Source organism: Lutjanus erythropterus, chromosome 1 (assembly GCF_056507025.1).
Source record: "Lutjanus erythropterus isolate fLutEry1 chromosome 1, fLutEry1.hap2, whole genome shotgun sequence".
NCBI lineage: Eukaryota > Metazoa > Chordata > Actinopteri > Lutjaniformes > Lutjanidae > Lutjanus > Lutjanus erythropterus.
In genome coordinates, this window is record NC_139317.1 from 14,761,738 (window position 1) to 14,782,021 (window position 20,284).

Consider the following 20,284-nt stretch of genomic DNA (forward strand, 5'->3'; position numbering starts at 1 on the left):
GCCGGTTCAAAAATAATAAAATTTGGATTCAAGGATTGTGTTGTCGGGTTATGACAGTAGTGAGAGGACAACAGTGGTATGCAAGATCTGCAGCTCAAAAATCAGTGACGTGACCACCACAGCATCCAACTTCATTTGTCACTACAAAAGCCACAAAGAAATGCATGTGAATGTGTCTTTGTAGCAAACTTATTGGCCAGTCAATCATTAGCTAGAAAGCTAACCTTAAGTTTAAGCTATGTTAGATTTGGCTTCTGTTTTTACCTTCTATACTATGATTTCATAAACCTTTCTCTATTGTTATTAATTGTATTGTAATTAAGAGGGTTGCTATTGATTGCTACAAAATGTCAAATAACAGGCTGCTACTATTCATGACCACTGACTTTTAACTGATTTAAATGTTGAAACTGGGGTAGATCATCAGAGTTTCGTATGACTTGTGACTTGCACATGTGACTTAATGCTCCCTCTGCTTTGCTTGAGCGGAAACATTTTAGCAGTCAGTAAATTTAATGTGATAACATGATCTCTCCTGCTTTGCAGTCTTTGTAAATTGCACTTAATAATAAAGAGGAACAAAGTACTTTTGTGCATTAAATTATGCATGCTAACGTCTGTAGCTACGTAGTTTCTCCAAACTTGTCTCCAATGATGCACAGTCTCACATTGATACACTGGGCCAGCAAACCAGACTAAATGAGAACCACAGAGATTTGTTTATATGTTTATTTATTTGCACAGTATAGCATAATAAATAAAATGTGAAAAGTCAGAGCAACACACTAATGGGCTAAAACAGGAGGAACAAATCATACAGTAACAATGGGTGTGCAGGTAAAGCCAAACAAGAGGCTTGTTAAATGTTTGGAAAGAAATTCACTCAAATTTGCTGCATGAACAAACTTTGCTTAGGCTTTAACTTATGTAACCCCAAATCACAAAATTGTCTCAAAGGGCTTTATAATCTGTACAGCACACAATGTGCTGGGGTGCGGCTAAGTAACCAGCAGTTATTTAATGGCTTTATTACAGAATCTTCAGACTGAACTCTCTACACTGAACCAGAATTGTCAATGACGAAATCCATGGCTTTTAGCAGTGGAGCTCTCCTTGAGTCCCGTGTGAAACGAGAATCATCACCTCAGGGTTGTATGCCTCCACCAACCAGTTTAGTTGCAGCTTACATCCATGGCTTTCCACACTTAAATTATTTACTGTAAGATGTGAAGGCATTTCTGAGATACTGCATTTACGAGAACGGGATGGACTTGGGGTCACAGTGACTTTTGACCACCAAACTTTAATCAGTTCATCCTTGAGTCCAAGTGGAATTTTGTGCAAAGTTTGAAGTAACTCCCTCAAAGTGTTTTTGAGATAGTGTTTTAACAGGCATGGGACAGACAACCCGAAAATAACGCCTCCGGCCCTGGAGGTGTAAAGCACATTCTAATGGAGCTGGACTGTCGATGCAGCAGGGGTGCCAACGCAGGGTCATCAAAAAGTTGAAACTCTCTCAGCTTTTGCTGCAACGCTGCACTGGACTATAAAATGCATGCAAGCACACATTCCTGGTAGATTACTTTGTAATGTTTTGCTATGATTCCACTATTTACCTCACAATTCTTGAAACAAAAGATAACACAGCTGCCATTGTGATAACTTTGTCTGTGAGTCATTTTGGATCTGATGTTGTAACGTTTCAGTGTAGCAACAACGTAACTAATGGTAACACTGTAACCATAATGTCGCAGTTACGTCTTTACATTGCAACATTGCAGCGACATGCTGTGTTTGTAGGGTAATCTGTCTTTAAGAATTTGATCGATCACGTAAAATTTAATCGATCTACTATCAAATAAACATCTGAAGATTATTGACTATGTATGTTATGTTATTTTTTTTGTAACATGCACCCTTAGGACATGCAAATATCAACAACAAACGTCTGGGAAAATTAAAGTACAACAAACATGAACTCCAGACACTAATGTAGAGAAAGCGGAAGAATAAATCTCACTTTAAAACAGATAATAACACATACTGCACACTGTAACATCCAACTATGCTTTACATATACTTGTTATTTTAATCTTTAGTGACCATCACATGATGAGTTACAAGGGTTGATATCTTGTTTGGGCTGTGAGGTATTGATGTTCAAGTGCTGCTGTGGGACACACTGTTCATCAGATCATGAACTGGGAGCCGGAGAGGTAATGAGAGTCTTTCCAGATGTTGGTCTCTCCACAGTTGGTGGTCTTCCTCTTACACTGGCAGCAGCGTCTGTACTGTGAGAGTTTATCTACCAGAAGCTGACCAGCAGACCTGCCCACAGGGAGACATAGAGGGATGAAGTAATGATTAGAGAAACCTGTTGTCCTACATGAATGATTTAGGCCATGATCTATCTTGTAGGTATCTAGGTGGTATTAAAATGTGATCTGTATCTGGATTGATTAGTTTCTGCCTTTGCATTTACACCTGGTATTTGTAATGCATTCTTGTCTTTATTGAGATCAGATCAGATCAGAGGTTTACAAAAGCTCACACCCAAATGCGATAAATACTAGGTGCTGGACAGAAGTACATGTCAAAAAAAGAAAAACAGACTCTGCATGCTGGATAATGATCTCATGAACATTACTTTAGTATACCACCATCTGACACTGAAGATGACAGTTTTCTGAGTTGTTGAATGAGGAGAAACTTCATAAACTTTGTGAAACACTGTCTACAACATATACTTAATTACTGGTATGGTTTTGTATAGAGGTGTATATTTTGGGTGTAAACAGTTTTGACCTACAAACGATGAAATTTCCACTTTTAACTGCAGCATTGCAAAATCTGGAGAGAATTTAATCAAAATTAAACTTTCAAATTCCTTTTTTAAAAGAATCTTTAATCAAGGCACTCTAATTTTAATATGTAAAACAATTTGCCAAAATACACTTGTGGTGTCTTTGATATCACGTCTGAAACTACAACTTAAAATTACTAATAGCAACTGTAGGTCAGTTGCCTCAAGGGTGCAACAACTTTAAAACCAGTCAGAATAAGTGCCAATTTTAAATAGATGTTGCTGCGGATGGAGGCTTAAGGTGATTCTACACCCACACACCTCAGGAAGCGCCTCTCGTCCTCCTCTCGTTGGTGTTTGAGCTTCGCACTGCGACTCCACTCGTCCTCCAGTGATTTACTGATTTCCCTCCGCTTCTCAAAACGACTAATGCGGTCCAATATTAACCTGGACAGGAAACATACCACGGAGACACAAAGTAATATAGTTCCCACATCCTCATTTTTCCCATTTCCCTCTTTACTTTACTCACTCCATTTTGTTGTGCTTTAGAATTTCTCTCTCCTTCTCCAGCTGTTCTTGGCGGTTTTGTAGGTCATCCTTCTTCCTCTGAGTGGCAGCGCTGAAATTTACCTGAAAGAGCTGCCAGTATATAGAATAACACCATATCAACTCCAACGTACAGCAGAGATTTTATGCTGCTTTATACTTCAACTTAGTAAGTAAATCTGTTTTACTCCACTACAATAATTTAGTACTTCTCAGGTTAAGATAACTACTTTTATTTAAGTTCATTATCTGAGTAAAACGACTGCAAAAAACAAAAACAATGCAGTGACTTTTGATATCATTAAAACAACTGTAGCTCTGGTGATTTCTGCCATCTGCATGAAGCCACAACTGAAAAGCAAGGTTTATGGCAGCAATAAGAAACAGAGGTGACCTTCTGTGCCCTCTCTCTGTTCTCTGCATCGCTGGCTTCCGTCTCATGGCGACTGAACCCGGAGTTGTCAGGCTGCTGGCACTCTGAAGGGTCTGCACACTTCTTATCTCCCACCTGAGGGACAGAACAGATTCATTTCAGTCGTAAGGCTGACAGTCGAGAACATGCCATGAAACGCCCCCTGGGCCAGATGAAGCCTGTTAGATTTTTATATTCCACAAAATATTCAAATATTCTGTAGAGAAAGTTCTCCCTGAAAATAATTACATGACTTTTATTTTGAAATAGAGGTGTACACCACACCTGTACATGCTTAACATAGGACCTAAGAATGATGTTGTTACACCAAAAGAACAGGAGCTCTCTGCACTTGAAGGATACTACATCATTTCAGCATTTCACTCCTCTAAATCACAATGATCAGGTTTTAAACAAACACAATTATGCAACAGGACCTGTGATACCTTAAAAAATCCATAAATTCTTCTAATCTTGTAAAATCCTACATTACCCACCACGCAACTTGACCAGCAACAGTTTTGTTGGAGATTTTAAGGCAGTATTTAATGTTAAATATATTACCTAATATTTTCTCTGACAGTGCACATGAGACGTACAGTATCTTCATATGTATTCAGTCCATAATATCCTTGCAGATTTCTGACATTTCTGCTCATCTCTGTGATTGACTCTGCTGTGGCTTGTGAGATATGTGCGTGATGAACATGTAAAACAGGCTTTTTGTTTGTCTGGGCAGCCTGCCTGCAGTCATGCTCTTGTCAGACAGGATGGGCGGTGGCTTTACTCTTTGACCTACAACCTTCCTCAACCTGAACATCACAGCAGCACATTAAAACATCAATGGGCAACACACAAAACTTTAAATAATGGTATATAAAAAATAATAATAAGCAAAAAGACTATATACATATGTACAGGGAAAACAGTGATGCAACGAGTTAGTGCTTTTATTCCAAAGTGGGAATTTTCTGACATAAATAAAGTTGTGTGTTTGTAAAGTCTGTGTTTGGGATTTTTCATTGTCTGAGAGGCTTGTTTAATGTTCATGGCTTCCATCAACCACCGTGGGGCGCTGTAAGATTCAGGCTGGTGAGGTTCACATGTGCTGCAGATATACTGCTGAGACTCAGCCCTTGTTTGCACAATGCCCATGATGCATTGCTGAAGGTTTCAGTTTATTATTTTATGTTCCACAATGCAAATGCTATGTTTTGTTCGTATTTTGACTGTACAGTTGTTACTTACTGTTAGTGTTTGTGGCATGTTTGTTTGGAAAATGGTAGTTTATGTTGGTAATTGTCATTTTTGTGCTGGTTTAAAGACATTTATAATGTGACTTCTCGCTTTGTCAACATGTTTGATCTAAAAAATCATGCAAATGAGGCTGATTAAATTGAAACAATTAACACAAATCCCAATCTTTTCTGTAATTTAAGCAAGTAGTTTTTGGTGGCTAAACCTAATCAAACTGTGACTGTTTCAGATAGTAATACACAGGTGAAAAAATGTTTCAACAAAAATGTTTCAACAACATCCTCTGTAAAATGTCTGAATTCAGTAAGTCACCTTTGTGAGGTTTTTTTCTTACCTGAGCATCCAGAGCCCTCTTGTAATGTTTAGTTTTCTCGTGTTTCTGCTGGAGCTGCTGAGCCCTTTGCAAAGCTATCCTAAAACACACATACACACACACACACACACACACACACACACACACACACACACACACACACACACAGCAGATGACACACTAGTTATCACAGTAGATAATTATTTGAAACACCTGAGCAGTAACGCTGTAACAGACTCACTCCTGGACCAGCTGGACCTGGTCTAGACGCTCCATGAGAAGACGGTTCTGCTGGTCTTGAGCCTCATGTTGCCGCCGGCAATCTATCTGACTCTGAAGCTCGTTCATGTAACGATGCTGCTGAATCGTCCTGACGGGAGTGAGGGGCCGAGCCGGGAAGATGAATGAAGTCTAAACACAAGCGGCCCAGAGAAGACAGAAGTTTAACAGGCTGTTACACCAAAAAGATGACAACAGCTGTAATGTGATTGAATGTTTTTAAAGGTTCAGTGTGTGAGATTAAGGGGGGGTCGACTGGTAGAATATGGCAGAAATGCGATATAATATTCATAAGTATGTTTTCATTGGTGTACAATCACGTGAAAATAAGAATCGTGTTTTTGTTGCCTTAGAATGAGCTGTTTATATCTATAGAGGAAATGGATCCTCTTCCACAGAGGCCACCATGTTGCATTACCACATTTCTATGGTAACCCAGAACAGACAAACCAAACATTGGCTCTAGATCCAGCCTTTCATGTTTTTTGTGAGTTTCACAGCAACCATAGGTTCCTCACACTTGAAAGCAGAGGGTGAGTTGAGTTTAATTCAGTTAGTTGCAATCTAGTGATAAAGTAATGATGCTTTAATTTTTCAGGAAATCAAACCTCGTTTTTGTTACCAAGTTGTGCATTTTTTCCTGCAACAGAAATTCAATGTACGACCCCAATTCCAAAAAATTCCAAAAAAGTTGGGATGTGGCGTAAAACACACATAAAAATAGAATATGTTTCAACTTGAATTCAGCTGAATACAAAACAAAGACAAGTGTCTTTTGTTAATGTTCAAAGTGATTAACTTTATCAGTACACACTCATTTGATGCCTGCAATACATTTCAAAAAAGTTTGGACATGAGCAACAAAAGACAGGAAAGCTGTGTAATGCTCAAAATACACCTGTCTGGAACATCTGACAGGTAAACAGGTTAAGTGGTAACCACTGATAGTATCATGGTTGGGTATTAAAAGACTCAGTCATTAATAAGCAAGGATGAGGTGAGGTTCACCACTGTGTGAAAAGCTGTGTGGGCAAAAAGTCCAACAGTTTAAAAGGAACGTTTTTGCCTGTAGTTCAGACTTGATGAACCTTTGAGCACCTGAAGTCTTATATCAAGCAAGAATGGAAAAAAATATCACTGTAAACACTTAGTGTCACAACAACAGTGTGTCCTCCTAACTGTCTTCAGCTCCCAAACATTTACTGAGTGTTGTTAAACTTTTTTTTAACAAGTTGCAGGCATCAAATTCAGACTGAGTGACAATTTGCAAAAAAAAACAAATCAGTTGTAAAATTAAATATCTTGTCTTTGTACTGTATTCAATTGCATATAGGTTTTTGCAATCATCACATTCTGCTTTTGTTTGTATTATACACAACATTCCAACTTTTTTGGAATTGGGGTTGTACAACCTGTCACTGTGTCTCACACACTGGTCCTTTACAGACTGCAACTTTAATACCCAGGTTCCACTCACAGGGAAAAGAGGGCAGTAAGTGTTGTCTTTCTTCTTGGACATTTGCAGGTTGAATGTAGCGACCTGCTTTGCTTGCTCACGTTGCTCATTCAGCTTTGCCTGCCAGATAAACACACAAAAACACGCCTTTTATCATCGGATTGACTGAAAAAGACAAGACATCGAGAGCACAACATATCATACTCACAAGGGTAAACTATTGACAATTTCTTTGGCCTGTGAATCGACTCTTAAGGACATAATGACCTGTTATAGAGGCTGTTTTATTAACCATGATATAATATTGGCAAAAACAACATGCAATTCACTTAAAGCTGTTTCATTTCAAGTTATAATATCCCATGTGTTCCACACTTCTTTCCCAGTGCAGTAAAGAGGAGAAAGCTGTTTGCTCAGCTCTCTGGCCCCAAACAGTCTGGAACCACCCTTAACTCCTCAGTTGTTAAGATGTTTTTTTCTTTTCCATTTTTGTTTGTTAGTAGTTTTTCTTGCAGCTTTTCACCGATTTAACAGAACAGATTGCGTGTTATCTTCTGCTTTTTGCTGTGTGAAACAAACAGTTTCTACATCCTCAGTGTGTGTTTCGTTGTTTTCTGATCCCATTTTTTACTTGCAGTAGAAACCACAAAGAAAATCCCCAGAATCGCCTTTAGTGACCTGCTGCAGACGGGGTGAACTAGAATTACCACTCTGCAGTTGTATGCCTCCATCAACCAGACAAATTTCTGTATGCATTCCATTCATGTAGTGACAACTGTGAAGGAATTTAATAACAGGTTTTAAGTGTACTTTATATCATTATAATAATGTGTGATTCCAGTGAACATGCTGTCTTCACAGAGGAGTACAGAGGACTGACAGAGAGCTGAACATTCTGATGTCACAATGAAGCTGACCTTTGACCTTTTGGACATAAAGTGTCATGTCATCATTCTATCGTAGTAGACATTTGTGTGCAAGCCTGCACAATCATCATTTTTAGCCACACTCGACAGCAAACATTGGTCAGATTGTCACGCTGTGTCCGTGGTTAAAAAACGGTCTCAAAAACTGTAGTGTGGTAATGAGGAAGACGGCCAGATGGTGACATTGTTTCTACATTCAATATTGGTCCAGTCAGATCCTCTCTTATGAACCAGAAAATACTGCTCATATTACGGCTATGAAAAAAGCCATGTTGAGTACTATTTAATTCAGACATTCATGCTGCCCTCAGGAACTTTGCTCATCCCCTGACTCCATCTGGCACCATCATACGGTCAAAATGTACATTTATTCAATACTTTGCTTTTTGATTAAATACCCGCAAAACATATACACTCCTATTGGCCTCAGCCATACTTTGTGTTTGTGTAAATTAGCAAATGTTAGCATGCTAACATGCTAAACTAAACATTGTATCTAGAGGGGAACCCCAGTCTGGTGAAAGATCTTGTGAGATTGATCATTTTAATCCAAACCACAATCTTTCCCTAATCCTAACCAAATGTTTTCTGTAACTAAATCTAACCAGATTTTAACCACACCTCAGCATTATAAAACGTAGTTAATTTGTACAAGGTGCACAATGAATCATTGTGAGGCATGACTGCAGACTCTTACTGTGTGTTCAGACCATTAACTGTAAAGATGGATGCCATGGTGACTGGCTGCAGTATCGGTCATAAATCCCACCCCTCCATGTTAGCAGATAGGACATGTGCCAAGCTAAAATTTTAAAGTCCACATCACATAAATTGCTACCAAAATGGTTTCTGTCATTTTCTGTTGTTCTTATCACACTTATCTATCTTCAAGTGTTCATTCATCTGATAAATTGGTTTAAAATAATTATTTTTAGCTTCAATTAATTAGTTATTTGATGATATAAAAGGGGGGTTTCATGCCATGATTGACGGCTGATTTTTGACTGGTACCTCAATACTGTGACTCAAACCATTCAAATCATTACTACACAGACTCTGGCTCCAAATGACAGCACCTGAACAAGATGGCAGTACTTGTATCCAGGATATTTTGGCCTTATTTTTGCACAGTTGGAGGAAGTGGAGATGCATCATCCATGTTTATTCATAGTCTGTGATTCAGAGAGAACGTAAGGGGAATTTTAGAGGTGGTGTGTGTTCTGACATCAGTCAGAGGCTGAGCTGAACAAAATTAGTCACAGTCAAAGTGTCAGTTTGGATGTTTGGATGGCTTCACCCATTTGCCTTTTTTTGTCAACACACATTTAGTCTTGTTGTCATAAAAATGCTGTTACACACACACCTGTTCTTTGTCCCTGTACTGTTGGTCTTTCTGCAGTTCTTTAAGCAGTAACAGTTTCTCCTGAGCTTTCTCCTCTGCCTCTTGCTGCTCCCTCAGGTAGACTGGAACATTTCGTTTGGCCCGCTGCATACACAGGTAGCACAACTCCTACAAAGGCCACAGGAAAACGACAGTTATGCACTGTAATTAATTATCTCTGCCGGGTGAAAGCCTGGAGGGGATCATGCGTTGGGTTGTGTATGCGTGTACACGACAGACGAGCCTGAAGCTCCGCACCCAACTCGCACTTACTTCTGGACCCATCAGCCTTATATGTTTTGTGCACATTTACGACTGCATGCTCAAGAACCTCTCAGAGTTGCAGTGATTCACATTTTTCAAAAAACCTTGACTGCTCCTCTTAAAGCTGCAGTAGGTAGAAAGCCTTAAAACAGTTGATTGTTGAGTCTCATCTCAGTTAAGTTTCGTTTTTCTCCATCCTGAGCCCCTCCTACCAGACGAACCCAGGCAGATGCTCACGCTTCCTGCGCACACAAACTGACATCCACAGAAAACTACTACACCTTAACAACAAAACTGACTGTAACTCGCTAAATTCTGAACCCATGTTCATAAAACTGTTTTGTTATGAACAAGAAAAACTGAACTTGATAACGATTTCTAGTTGGAATTAAATTGAGTTACAGAAAATGTTCTAATCAGCTCTATGCCAGCATATTAACCTTCTGCATAGCCACAGCTTCCACTGGGACATGCAGGCTGTCACCTTTACTTAGGCAACATCAAGTGTAAATTATTTACAATTTCAGCTTTCGTGATTTTCTCCAAAAATGTAGATTTCTATATCTACTCTATTGTTGTAAAGTCACCTGGTTGCTTGTATTGTTTCACATGAATAACAAAACATTAAAATATACAAGTTTATACAGTTTGGTGAATGCAGGACTCTTGGTCATTACACTATTCTATTAATTTCAAAGAAAACTGAGATACTAAACAAAAACACTTCAACATTTCAACTCTCTGCCGGTTGCATCTGGCAGTTGTGGTGGCATTGCAGTAGGTGGTCTACTGAGTGAATTCTTCTAGTTTGCAAAGTAAAGATATAATTATTTTTCTCACAGGTATTCAAATATAAAAAATTGTACAGAATGTATTTATTATTTATTTATTATTATTATATTATATTATATTTAGACAGGAACATCCCCACACCTCTTTTGACAGAGCAATAAAGTAATAAAGATTTATATTTGGCAAGCTCTACTTTCTGTGTCATTATGAAAGTAATTTAATTCTCCATCCCTCCATTTTCCAAACCACTTGTCCTGTGCATGGCATCAGAGGGAGGGAGCCTATCAGAGCACACACACTGGATACAGAGAACTTCAATAAAACCTCATGCTGAATACAACCTTGAATTTTAAAGCCAGATACAGAGATACGTAAACACACCGACACACACTCACCTGTCCAGCTCGAGTGTGGCCAGAGCAGCTAATATTCACACGAGGTTCCTCCAGTCTGGGAGCAGCCCCTGGTGGTGAGATGGAGATGGTGGGCCTGGGAGAGGAAACAGATTTGTATACTTAAGTATGCTTAACATCATAAGAATATTTTGTTACATTTAAGTTGATTATCTAACCAGTGTGATTTCCTTGTGCATAAGAAATTAAATAAGACTTAAATGTTAAACTCTTCATACATTATACTGGTGTGTCTGCATGAACATGCAGTTTTCCACAGATTCTTCCTAAAGTTCCCTCCATGGCGTTTTAGTTGACTTATTGACCCAGAAAAAGAGATGCAGGCTACTGGAGATATTTAAAGGAATAGCTTTGGATTGTTTTTGAAGTGGGGTTGTATGAGGAATTTGTCCATAATCAGTATATTACCTACAGTACAAAGTGGCCAGCACATCCCCAGTATGGAGAAGCAGCATGAGCACCAGCATGTACGCTAAGCAATGTGCTGCTTTGGACGGGGTCAGCAGTAAAGTGTATTTTAGACACGTAAAAAAGGCTTCTGTAAAAATACTGAAACTATTTTCACCACCTTACCTTGCCATCAGACTTTTCCGATGGGGAACTGAAGCCATTATATCGTTATCTTCATAGTCACCAGACTCCTTTGACAAAAACTGTAGTTTTACCTCAACTCACCTCTCGAGAGTTGCTGGTCTACTGCCACCATGGTTGCACCTTATTTTACAGCACACTAAAAACATGCAAGAATCTGTACTTTGTATCAAATTAGACATAAACTAGAAATAATTTCTTTATTCAGTATAAAATTACATTACATTTATCTAATTCACAGCCTATGTTGTCTAATTATGCTATCAGTGGTAGCATTAAATAAGGTGTCTGATCACAGGATAATTTGATAATATAGCATTTAATTTGCATATTTTAGATCTGATATGACATTGTATTTAATTTCTAATTAGACTATGATCTTATCAAATGGTGTCTAATAGTGTATTAGGAACTCATGTTTGTAGTTCTTGAGTAATTTGATACAAATTTGTTACATCTTACTGGTGTGATAACTAGTGTTAATTAAGTGTGAAAAAACTGTTCAAACTGGGAGCATGCTGACCACCATCGACTGTAGGTTATACACTGACTATAGATAAATACCTCATACAATGCCACTTCAAGAAATCCAAACTATCCCTTTAATATAAGCCAACCAATTTTATTTAAAGCTACTACAAGGAGCTTTCATTTTGTGTTGATTTTGGAGACCCCTGTGGACAAAAATGGTAGTGTGTTCACCCCCATAACCACAAAATATAACATTAAAAATCAAATGATCAACATCACTGGTTCGCTGGTTCGATTCTTGCCTGTGGCCCATTTGCTGCTTGTCATTCCCCCTATCTCTACCCCCTTTCCTGTCATATCTTCAGCTGTCCCTATCCAAATGAAAGCAAAAAGCCCAAAAAATAATCTTAAAAAAAAAAAAGAATAATAGAACAGAAATGGGTCACAGAGGCATCAGTATTAAACTGAGACTGTTTCATAACCAATTAAATTTTTTTACCATGACAATTACCCAGATTACAGGTGTGTGTGTGTGTTTGTGTGTATGCTGACAGTGCAGGGAGGTAATGACAGAAGTTGAATCTGTCCCACAGGTAGCTGTGCATCATTGATGGAGCTGGAAGCTGCCCCGGGGCAGGAACAATATGAGACCACCACTGAGCTCTCAGCTCTCACCGACTCATCTGCCTGCAAACAACAGCTTTGTGCACTGCAAACTGAACCTCTCTGTACAGTGTGTGTGTGTGTGCGTGTGTGTGTGTGTGTGTGTGTGTGTGTGTGTGTGTGTGTGTGTGTGTGTGTGTGTGTGTGTGTGTGTGCGCGTTTGTGTGTGTGTGTGTGTGTGTGTGTGTGTGTGTGGTACCTGTCTGTGGCCTCCATTGGATTTAGTTCTTCAGAGAGGTTGACAGCTTTCGTCCTGGCGGGCTGCAGTGTCTGATGGGATTTAGATTCTCTCTGTTGGGGAACTTCTGTAGAGACACACAACACTCTGAGTAGGTTCACTGTTCCTAAACATAACCGCACCCATCTGGTTCTTCATATACTCTAGATACATTGTTATCTGTTGCTGCTGTTTGCTGCTGAAAAATATTTTGGAACTGTAGTTTAGTTTAAGTGTTTAAGTGAATAATTATATCCATTAATTGTATTCACACATAAGAAAGGAAGAAATAGCTGAACAAACATAAAAAATAACAAACCTACAACAAATATAAAACATTAGACTAAAAAATCCCAATATTTGGTCATCCAAAAGTAACAGAAAGTAATCAAGTTACAATACTTTAATATTGCGAACTCGTGGTTATGTTACTGCCTACATTTTTTACAGGAAATTAGTAATTGTATCAGAATACTTTTTTAAAGTAACCCTGATCATTCTGCACTCAATAATTATTCTGTCTTCTTCTGTTCTGCTGTATCTCAACCTCTGTTACACCCCGTTCATTCTGTTTTTAATAGAGATGGGTTTCAATAGCCAGTTCCAAGTTGGTACAATGCCGAGTCTCATTAAGCTCTAACAAATCTTTTGTTCAGCCTTTTATTATTAGCTCTTTATAGAGCTGCCCATTCACTGCCTATCATAGTACACCAAACTGAAATTAAAAGCTTGAGTCATTTTGTATAAAGTGAGAACCAGTGCTCCGCCTCAACCTGCTGGTACAACCAGTTCATCAACACGGCTTACAGGAATAGTTTGACTCTTCACTCACTTATTCACTTTCATTTTCCATTTGATTCATATTAGAGCTGCATCGATTAGTCCAGTGAAAAATCAGTTGCCAACTATTTCTGATAATTGATTGCTTCAGTCATTTTCCAAGCAAAAATGTTAAACATTTCTGGATTCTGCTTCTTAAATGTAAGAATTTACTGCTTTTTCTTGCTGCTTTTTCTGTCAATTAAGAGTCTTTGAGTTTTGGACAAAATTAGCTGAAGACAGAAGAAGAAGATGTCAGTTTGGGGCTCTGGAAAATTAGCTTTTTTTTTAATAAATATTTTAATTGATACTACTTTCATGCCTGCACAACAAACATAGTGCTTTTGTTATTGTGTGACTTCAGTTTACCAAAATCACACAACATTGGTGGACCTGCAACTCCTGTGTTCTTTGAGTTAAAATCAGTATTTTAGCTGAAGGAGTCTGGTTGAAAACGAGAGAGCACTATTTGACTTATATAACAGCAGCTTCCTTTCGAAAAAAGGCTACCTGACATCAATGTAAAGTGGTAAAATATTCTAAATATAGCGTACACTTAAACTGATGTAGAATTTTTAGACGAGCCTTTTTAAATCCCTTTTGTTGCTGACCTCGTCAGTACATTTCTTAGCTTCTATGCTGGCAGGCTACTCCTGTCTGCTTCTCCAAAGTGGGTTTGTGATGACCACCATCTACTGTGGGTCGAATACTAATTCGATAAAAATTGGTAAATTGCTAATTACCTCATACAACCAAACTTCAAATAATCTGAACTATCCCTTTAATGGAGAGATAGGCTACAAGACAAGAGTCAGCTGACATTTTGGAATGAAATCTCCCCAAATGCCAATGATAACTACTCATCCACACAAATTGTCTACAGAATAAATAAGAATTAACATAACTTGCATCACATGATGTCTATTTTAGCTTCTACAGCTACTGCAGCTCCAGCTCACCCTCACATTGAGGAACAAATGGCTTTTTTTGCCTTTGCAGCAAGCTGATAAGAAATTTGAAAGGATTTGGATTTGATTCAATACTTAATTTAGACTCATTAAAGTGCTATCAAACCCCAAATTGTCAGCCTTGTGCAAAAAGCTCTTTCACCTCCTGCATTCCTCTGTTCTGGAGCTGGTGACAAGCTCCATAGATCTTTGTCACCAGCTTTGTTGTCTGGCTGAGGAGAGCAGACAGTTGGCAGGGTGATGGGGTTGGCAGTCTGCGGCCTCTGAAGCCTGGACAGTCCACCAGACAGCAGAGAGACACTGCTCCCAGGTCTCTGGAGGGGCAAAAGTACTAATGATCAGCACAAGTCACAAAAGTACACATACTTTACTCGAGCAAACAAAAGATTCTGGTAAAAGTAGCGGAACTGATTCAACCTCTTTACCCAAGTTAAAGAGAAAAGTACAAGCTCTAAAATGTGCTCAAAGTGTAAAAGTAAAAAGTTGAAGGACATTTCTACTGACTGTTTCTGTGCAAAGTTAAGTGAACCTCATCTTTTCTCCCTGGCTGAATCTCTCTCTCATGTCTGTTTGGTCTTGTTATATCTTTTACGTCATTTTATCTTGTTTTGTGTTTTACGGCATTTTTGTCTTATGTCTTTTACGTCTTTTATGTAATTTTCATCTTGCTACGTCTTTTACGTCATTTCCATTTTGTTACATGTTTTACGTTGTTTACGTCTTGTTACGTATTTTGCATCCGTTTCATCTTGTTACGTCTTTTACATTGTTTTCGTCTTGTTATGTATTTTAGTGTTTTTATTTTTTCGTCATGTTTTTCTTGTTGGGTCATTTTCATCTTGTTCTGTGGTTGTTGTCTTATTATGTCTTGTTATATCTTTTTGTCTGACTACATTATCTTTGTTTTGTTATGTTTTTTTTCATTTCATCTTGATACACTTTGTTTTGTTACATCTTGTAACAATGTTTTTGCCTTGATACATAATTTTCATTTTTACATCTTTCATATTTTGTCTTGTTATATCGTTTTCATTTTTTTTATATTGCTTTCATAATATTATGTCGTTTTTGTCTCGTTATGTCTTGTACACTGTTTTTATCTTATGTCTTGTTATGTAATTTTCATCTTGTTAAGTATTGTGACATTATTTTCATGTCGTTACATTGTTTTCATCATAATATGTCTTGTTATGTTGTTTTTGTCTAATTTAGGCTTGTACGTGTTGTTTTTTTTTTCTTTTTTTGGTCTTGTTATATCTGTCGTGTTTGATATCAACTGATGGATAGACAATGAAATTGTCTTTTCTGTATGTACCATCCATCCAGTTAGTTAGTTGAAATTGCTGATGTTGGGAAGGTATCTGTACTTCTACAGAAGTACTTTACAGTAATGCAGAATTTGTTCTTAGTTACTTTCCACCTCTGATGATCAGTATGAATACATTCATTATATACTGCATACATACAAACACACAAGCACTAACTATACTTAAGGCAAGTTTATTTATATAGCACCATTCAAACACAAGGCAATTCACTGGAGCTTAGAAATACATTAAAATAAAACATTAAAATAACATTATAATTAAAACACTTACATTGTTAAAGGCTAACAGCAGCCTACCAGTTCCATCCATGGCATTAATAAAATCTCTGTTGAATTTCATCCGCACCTTTGAAGAACATCAGATGAGATTAGACTTAACAAAGAACAGTGCTCACGTTCCATAACAAGGTGAAACAGACGTGAAAAAGAAATGCAGGTGAGCCACCTTGTTGTTCTTAAAGTACAAAACTCCAATTCCCTGTAAGGTGAGGAACACGTTCTGTTCGGAGGCCAAAGCTCTGAAGAGGATGAGGAGAGTTTCTCTAACGCAGCCCTCCACTACGTCCCGACTGAAAGGAGTCTCCTGTGACACAGCTGTAAAGTTCAGCTGCACCACTGGTAGGTGCGTTGCTGCAAGGGACACACACACAAAATCCTTGTTATTCTTTCGTTAAAAGTTTTTGATCCATTCCACCACAAGGTTAAAGACCTAATCTTGTTTCTATTTTCTTGCAGTGGAAGCTTGTCATACTCGCCAACCTTGAGACCTCAAAAACAGGGAGAAATTTTTGTTTCAGAGACTTTGTTTCCTGCATTCTGGTGACTTTTAAAATTTGAATATATATAAATAAAATACTATGTTGAATAATTTAAATTTTTTGCTTTTAATTCTCAGGAAAGAATAGAGAATATGTCATCCATCTAGTGTGATGTCGTGTAAATCTCCGGCGCAAACTAAAATTCAGCAGTTTTCTTTAATTCATTTAGTTTTTGCCCCTGTCCCTAAAAGAAAATTGATGCAGCAAATTATTAAAAAATGCAATGCCCTTTCCTTTAAAACTTTTCCTTACGAAACAGGAATTATTCTTAGGAAGTCTGGTTTGGGGTCATACAGCATCTATACATTTGTGAATGTAAATGTACAGTGTCAGAAACAGGCAGCTATAATGAAAAGGGGGAAAAAAAGGTGTAAATTTGCCAGAAATCGTGACAAACACAACTCATACTGGGAGGAAATAAGGAGAGAGCAATGAAAAACAGGAGTGTCCTGGGAAAATCAGGAGGGTTAGCCAGTATGATGATTGTTTTTTTTTGTTTTTGTTTTTGCCTCTGAAAACCGAGAACTTCATATCATAAGTATGTCTCTGTTAATATTGTTAACTGATCCTACTGAAGTTGCGCTCCTTTTCACACTTAAGTTAACCCAAACTTTTCTTAAATCTGAGTTTTCTTGCCTAAAACCAACCAAACTGCAAATTAAGGATGTGTTTATTATAGTTACCATGATGACTAAGGTCACCCTGCTATGACAAAGAAGATCACTTGACTATTGTTACTGTGTTGACAATTGTCATCAGACATTTGCACATCAAAATACACGACATTAGGATTAATAAAAGATATTAAGGGAAAGAAACATGTGTCAGTGTGTGTATTTTTGGAACAACAGTCATTTGAGCCAGCTGGCTTTTGTTGGCTTTTGGTCCAATGGAATATTTTCAGACTATTGGTGGTTCGAAATAATGGGCAGTCCTGTGAAACATTTAATATATTAATAGGATTACCATTAGAAACAATTACTCACTGAACAGTTTTCCAGAATACATACAAAAATCACCTAAGTTATTTCAAAATGTTATATATCACAATATGCATTCATCTCACTTACATTGTACTTCTTCTTCTTTAATGTGCTCACCTGCAGCCAGAGGCCTGACCTGCTTCAAACCCAGAGACTGGACCAGTTTCCCAGCCAGGAGGAAGATGGGTCTTTGGATCATCGTGAACTTCTGTCCTATGTCCAGCTTCTGCTGAGAGAAGGTGAAGGTCCCCAGTCCTGCCAGGTGGACCCCCTATTACAATCAAATCAGTCAATTTCAGATAGATAGATAGATCATAGATCCATCAGTGTACATCATGCACTACAGACAAAAACAATATAAAAGATGTATAGGGATAAAAACGTAAAAGATGTAACAAGATGAAAACAACATAAAGGATGTAACGAGATGAAAATTATGTAAAAGATGTAATAAGACGAAAACACTGTAAAAGACATGGATGGAGATTTTTAACATGATGTAAAAGTCGTACTAAGATGAAAATGAAGTAACAATACGCAACAAGACAAACAATGTGAAAGACATAAGATGGAAACGTAAAAGACAACAAGACCAAAAAAAAGACATAAAAGTGGAAACAAGGCAAAAATAACAGGAAAAATGTAATAAGACAAAAATGACATAAAACGACGTAACCAGTCAAAAACAACGTAAAAGATGTAACAAGATGAAAACCTGAAAGACATTACAAGATGAACATTTTGTAAAAGACGTAATGAGATGAAAACATAAAAGAGCTAATAAAAAGAAAAAAATTACATTAAAAAGATATGAGACAAAAATTACTTAACAGGAAGTAACAACACCAAAATGTTGTAACAAAATGCAACAAGACAAAAAAGATGTAAAATAATCAAGATGAAAATTATGCAAAAGGCAAAACAAGATGAAAAAAAGATGTAACAAGAAAAAACAGCAAGAAAAGATGAAGACAAAAAAAACATAAAAGACATAACTAGACGAAAATGACGTAAAGGACGTAACATGATATAAAAGATGTAACAAGAGGAAACAAACAGGGAGACTCAAGCCAGGAGCAAAGAAACAGCCATTAACACAGAGTGACTTTTTACTTTTATAATTTGAGCATATTTCAGAGCCTGAGCCATGAGTAAAGACGTACTTTTTACCATTATTTTTTACAGAAATATTTGAGTAAAGAATGTGTAGACAGATGGACAGAAAGGCAGGAGGCAGGCTAACCTTCTTTAAGGTCATCTTATGTTCAATGTAGGCGGATACATCAGCCCAGATACTGTTGATGTCTGAAAAACACACAAAGTTTGGTTGTTTTGGCAACGTGAGGACGTCGTGGGTACTTATCAGTGTGTGCAAATGAAATAAACCACCTGCGGCTGAATAAAACAGTTAAAAGAAAAGTTTTTGTCCGACCGTTTTCAGAGAGCTGGGAGAGACTGGGTAAAGTCCTCCTGTCCGCTTCTGACACCAGCCGCAGTACGTCTGTCATCTCTGCCAAACCGACGCAGAAAATCCTCACAGGATGAAGCTTTAAGAAAACCTTTCTCTAAACACAGTCTGTGTTTTTTTTTTTTACCTGCTCGGCTGCAAGTGCCAGAGATCAAGACGCGCGCCTGAGCGCCGCGGTTGCCCTTAGCGATGCACCCCCGCAGGGTATAAACCGATCCTGGTGTCCAGAGCGTCCTAAAGCCTCTCTGTCACTGCGGATGACACGAAACTACAACAAAATGAGTTCAAGTTTCACCTCGTAGTTGTCGTCATTATAATGCACAACACAGGAGGCTGTAAAGAAATAAGAAAAAGTCAAATTCGGGAGGGTGCACTGGGCATGATCAACAAGTATTTGATTTAATAATCAGACTTTCTTAGTATTAATTTAAAATAATAATAATAATAAACTGCATATATCAACAGACTTAATTGTTCTTATTATGCTGCTAAGTGAAATACCTGTGCTCCAGGTATCCATTGTTTATTAATGGTGGTGTTTAGTGGTGGAAAGTAGGGGAGACCAGGTGCAATTGTAACATTTTAATTGCCTTTGTAATTCACAGACTACTCAAAATTTATCATCTTTTGATATAAGAAACATGCAACTGACCCTTCGCTAAGCAGTTACTGTTGCTAAGTCTGCCAAGCTCGCCATTCTCACCCTGAATTTATGCAGTTTACGGTCAGATTCAACGTCGAAATTAGGAGTAACTGTTGAAACATGAGGTCTGTGATTCCTCAGACGTAAACAAAAGCAGCTTCTCATTTCTAGCTGATGACCGTGGATTTTGTCAGCTAAATTAAAATAATAATAAATAAAACTGAATAAAATAATGACTCACGCGTTGGTGAAATACGGCAGATGACAGAAAAACACTCGCTAATGTGGGCAAAGGAAGTGCAGGGACTCGATTAGTGCAGCACACCTTGAGACGGGTCACTCTGCTGGAATGCGGCCGCAGAAGACAGCCGGGATAAGAGGCAAGCTAACGTGGCTCAGACCTGAGACAGCGAGCCAGAGTGAGATGCATCATCGTCGACCCACTTTGATTCTGCATCAGCCCAAATCCTC

The 20,284-nt window shown here is 38.0% G+C and overlaps 1 protein-coding gene across 2 annotated transcripts; it reads right to left on the reverse strand.

Moving 5' to 3' along the window:
- Nucleotides 1–1,799: 1,799 nt before the first annotated feature.
- On the reverse strand, nt 1,800–19,477 carry LOC146332730 (coiled-coil domain-containing protein 81-like). 2 transcript variants are annotated; one of them, XM_084723883.1, is made up of 17 exons: nt 19,298–19,477; nt 19,135–19,212; nt 18,946–19,007; nt 17,820–17,973; nt 16,347–16,531; nt 16,173–16,247; nt 14,717–14,888; nt 12,770–12,875; nt 10,828–10,921; nt 9,359–9,505; nt 7,091–7,189; nt 5,576–5,745; nt 5,356–5,434; nt 3,747–3,860; nt 3,336–3,445; nt 3,125–3,250; nt 1,800–2,328 (listed from the first exon to the last, which is right to left on the reverse strand). In XM_084723883.1, the coding sequence occupies exons 2-17, from the start codon at nt 19,208–19,210 to the stop codon at nt 2,190–2,192; spliced, it is 1,908 nt and encodes a 635-aa protein (XP_084580009.1). In that variant the 5' UTR covers nt 19,211–19,212; nt 19,298–19,477; the 3' UTR covers nt 1,800–2,189. The 2 variants fall into 2 exon arrangements, with proteins under 2 accessions (XP_084580009.1, XP_084580000.1); XM_084723874.1 differs by having other exon boundaries at nt 19,135–19,477.
- Nucleotides 19,478–20,284: the final 807 nt, after the last annotated feature.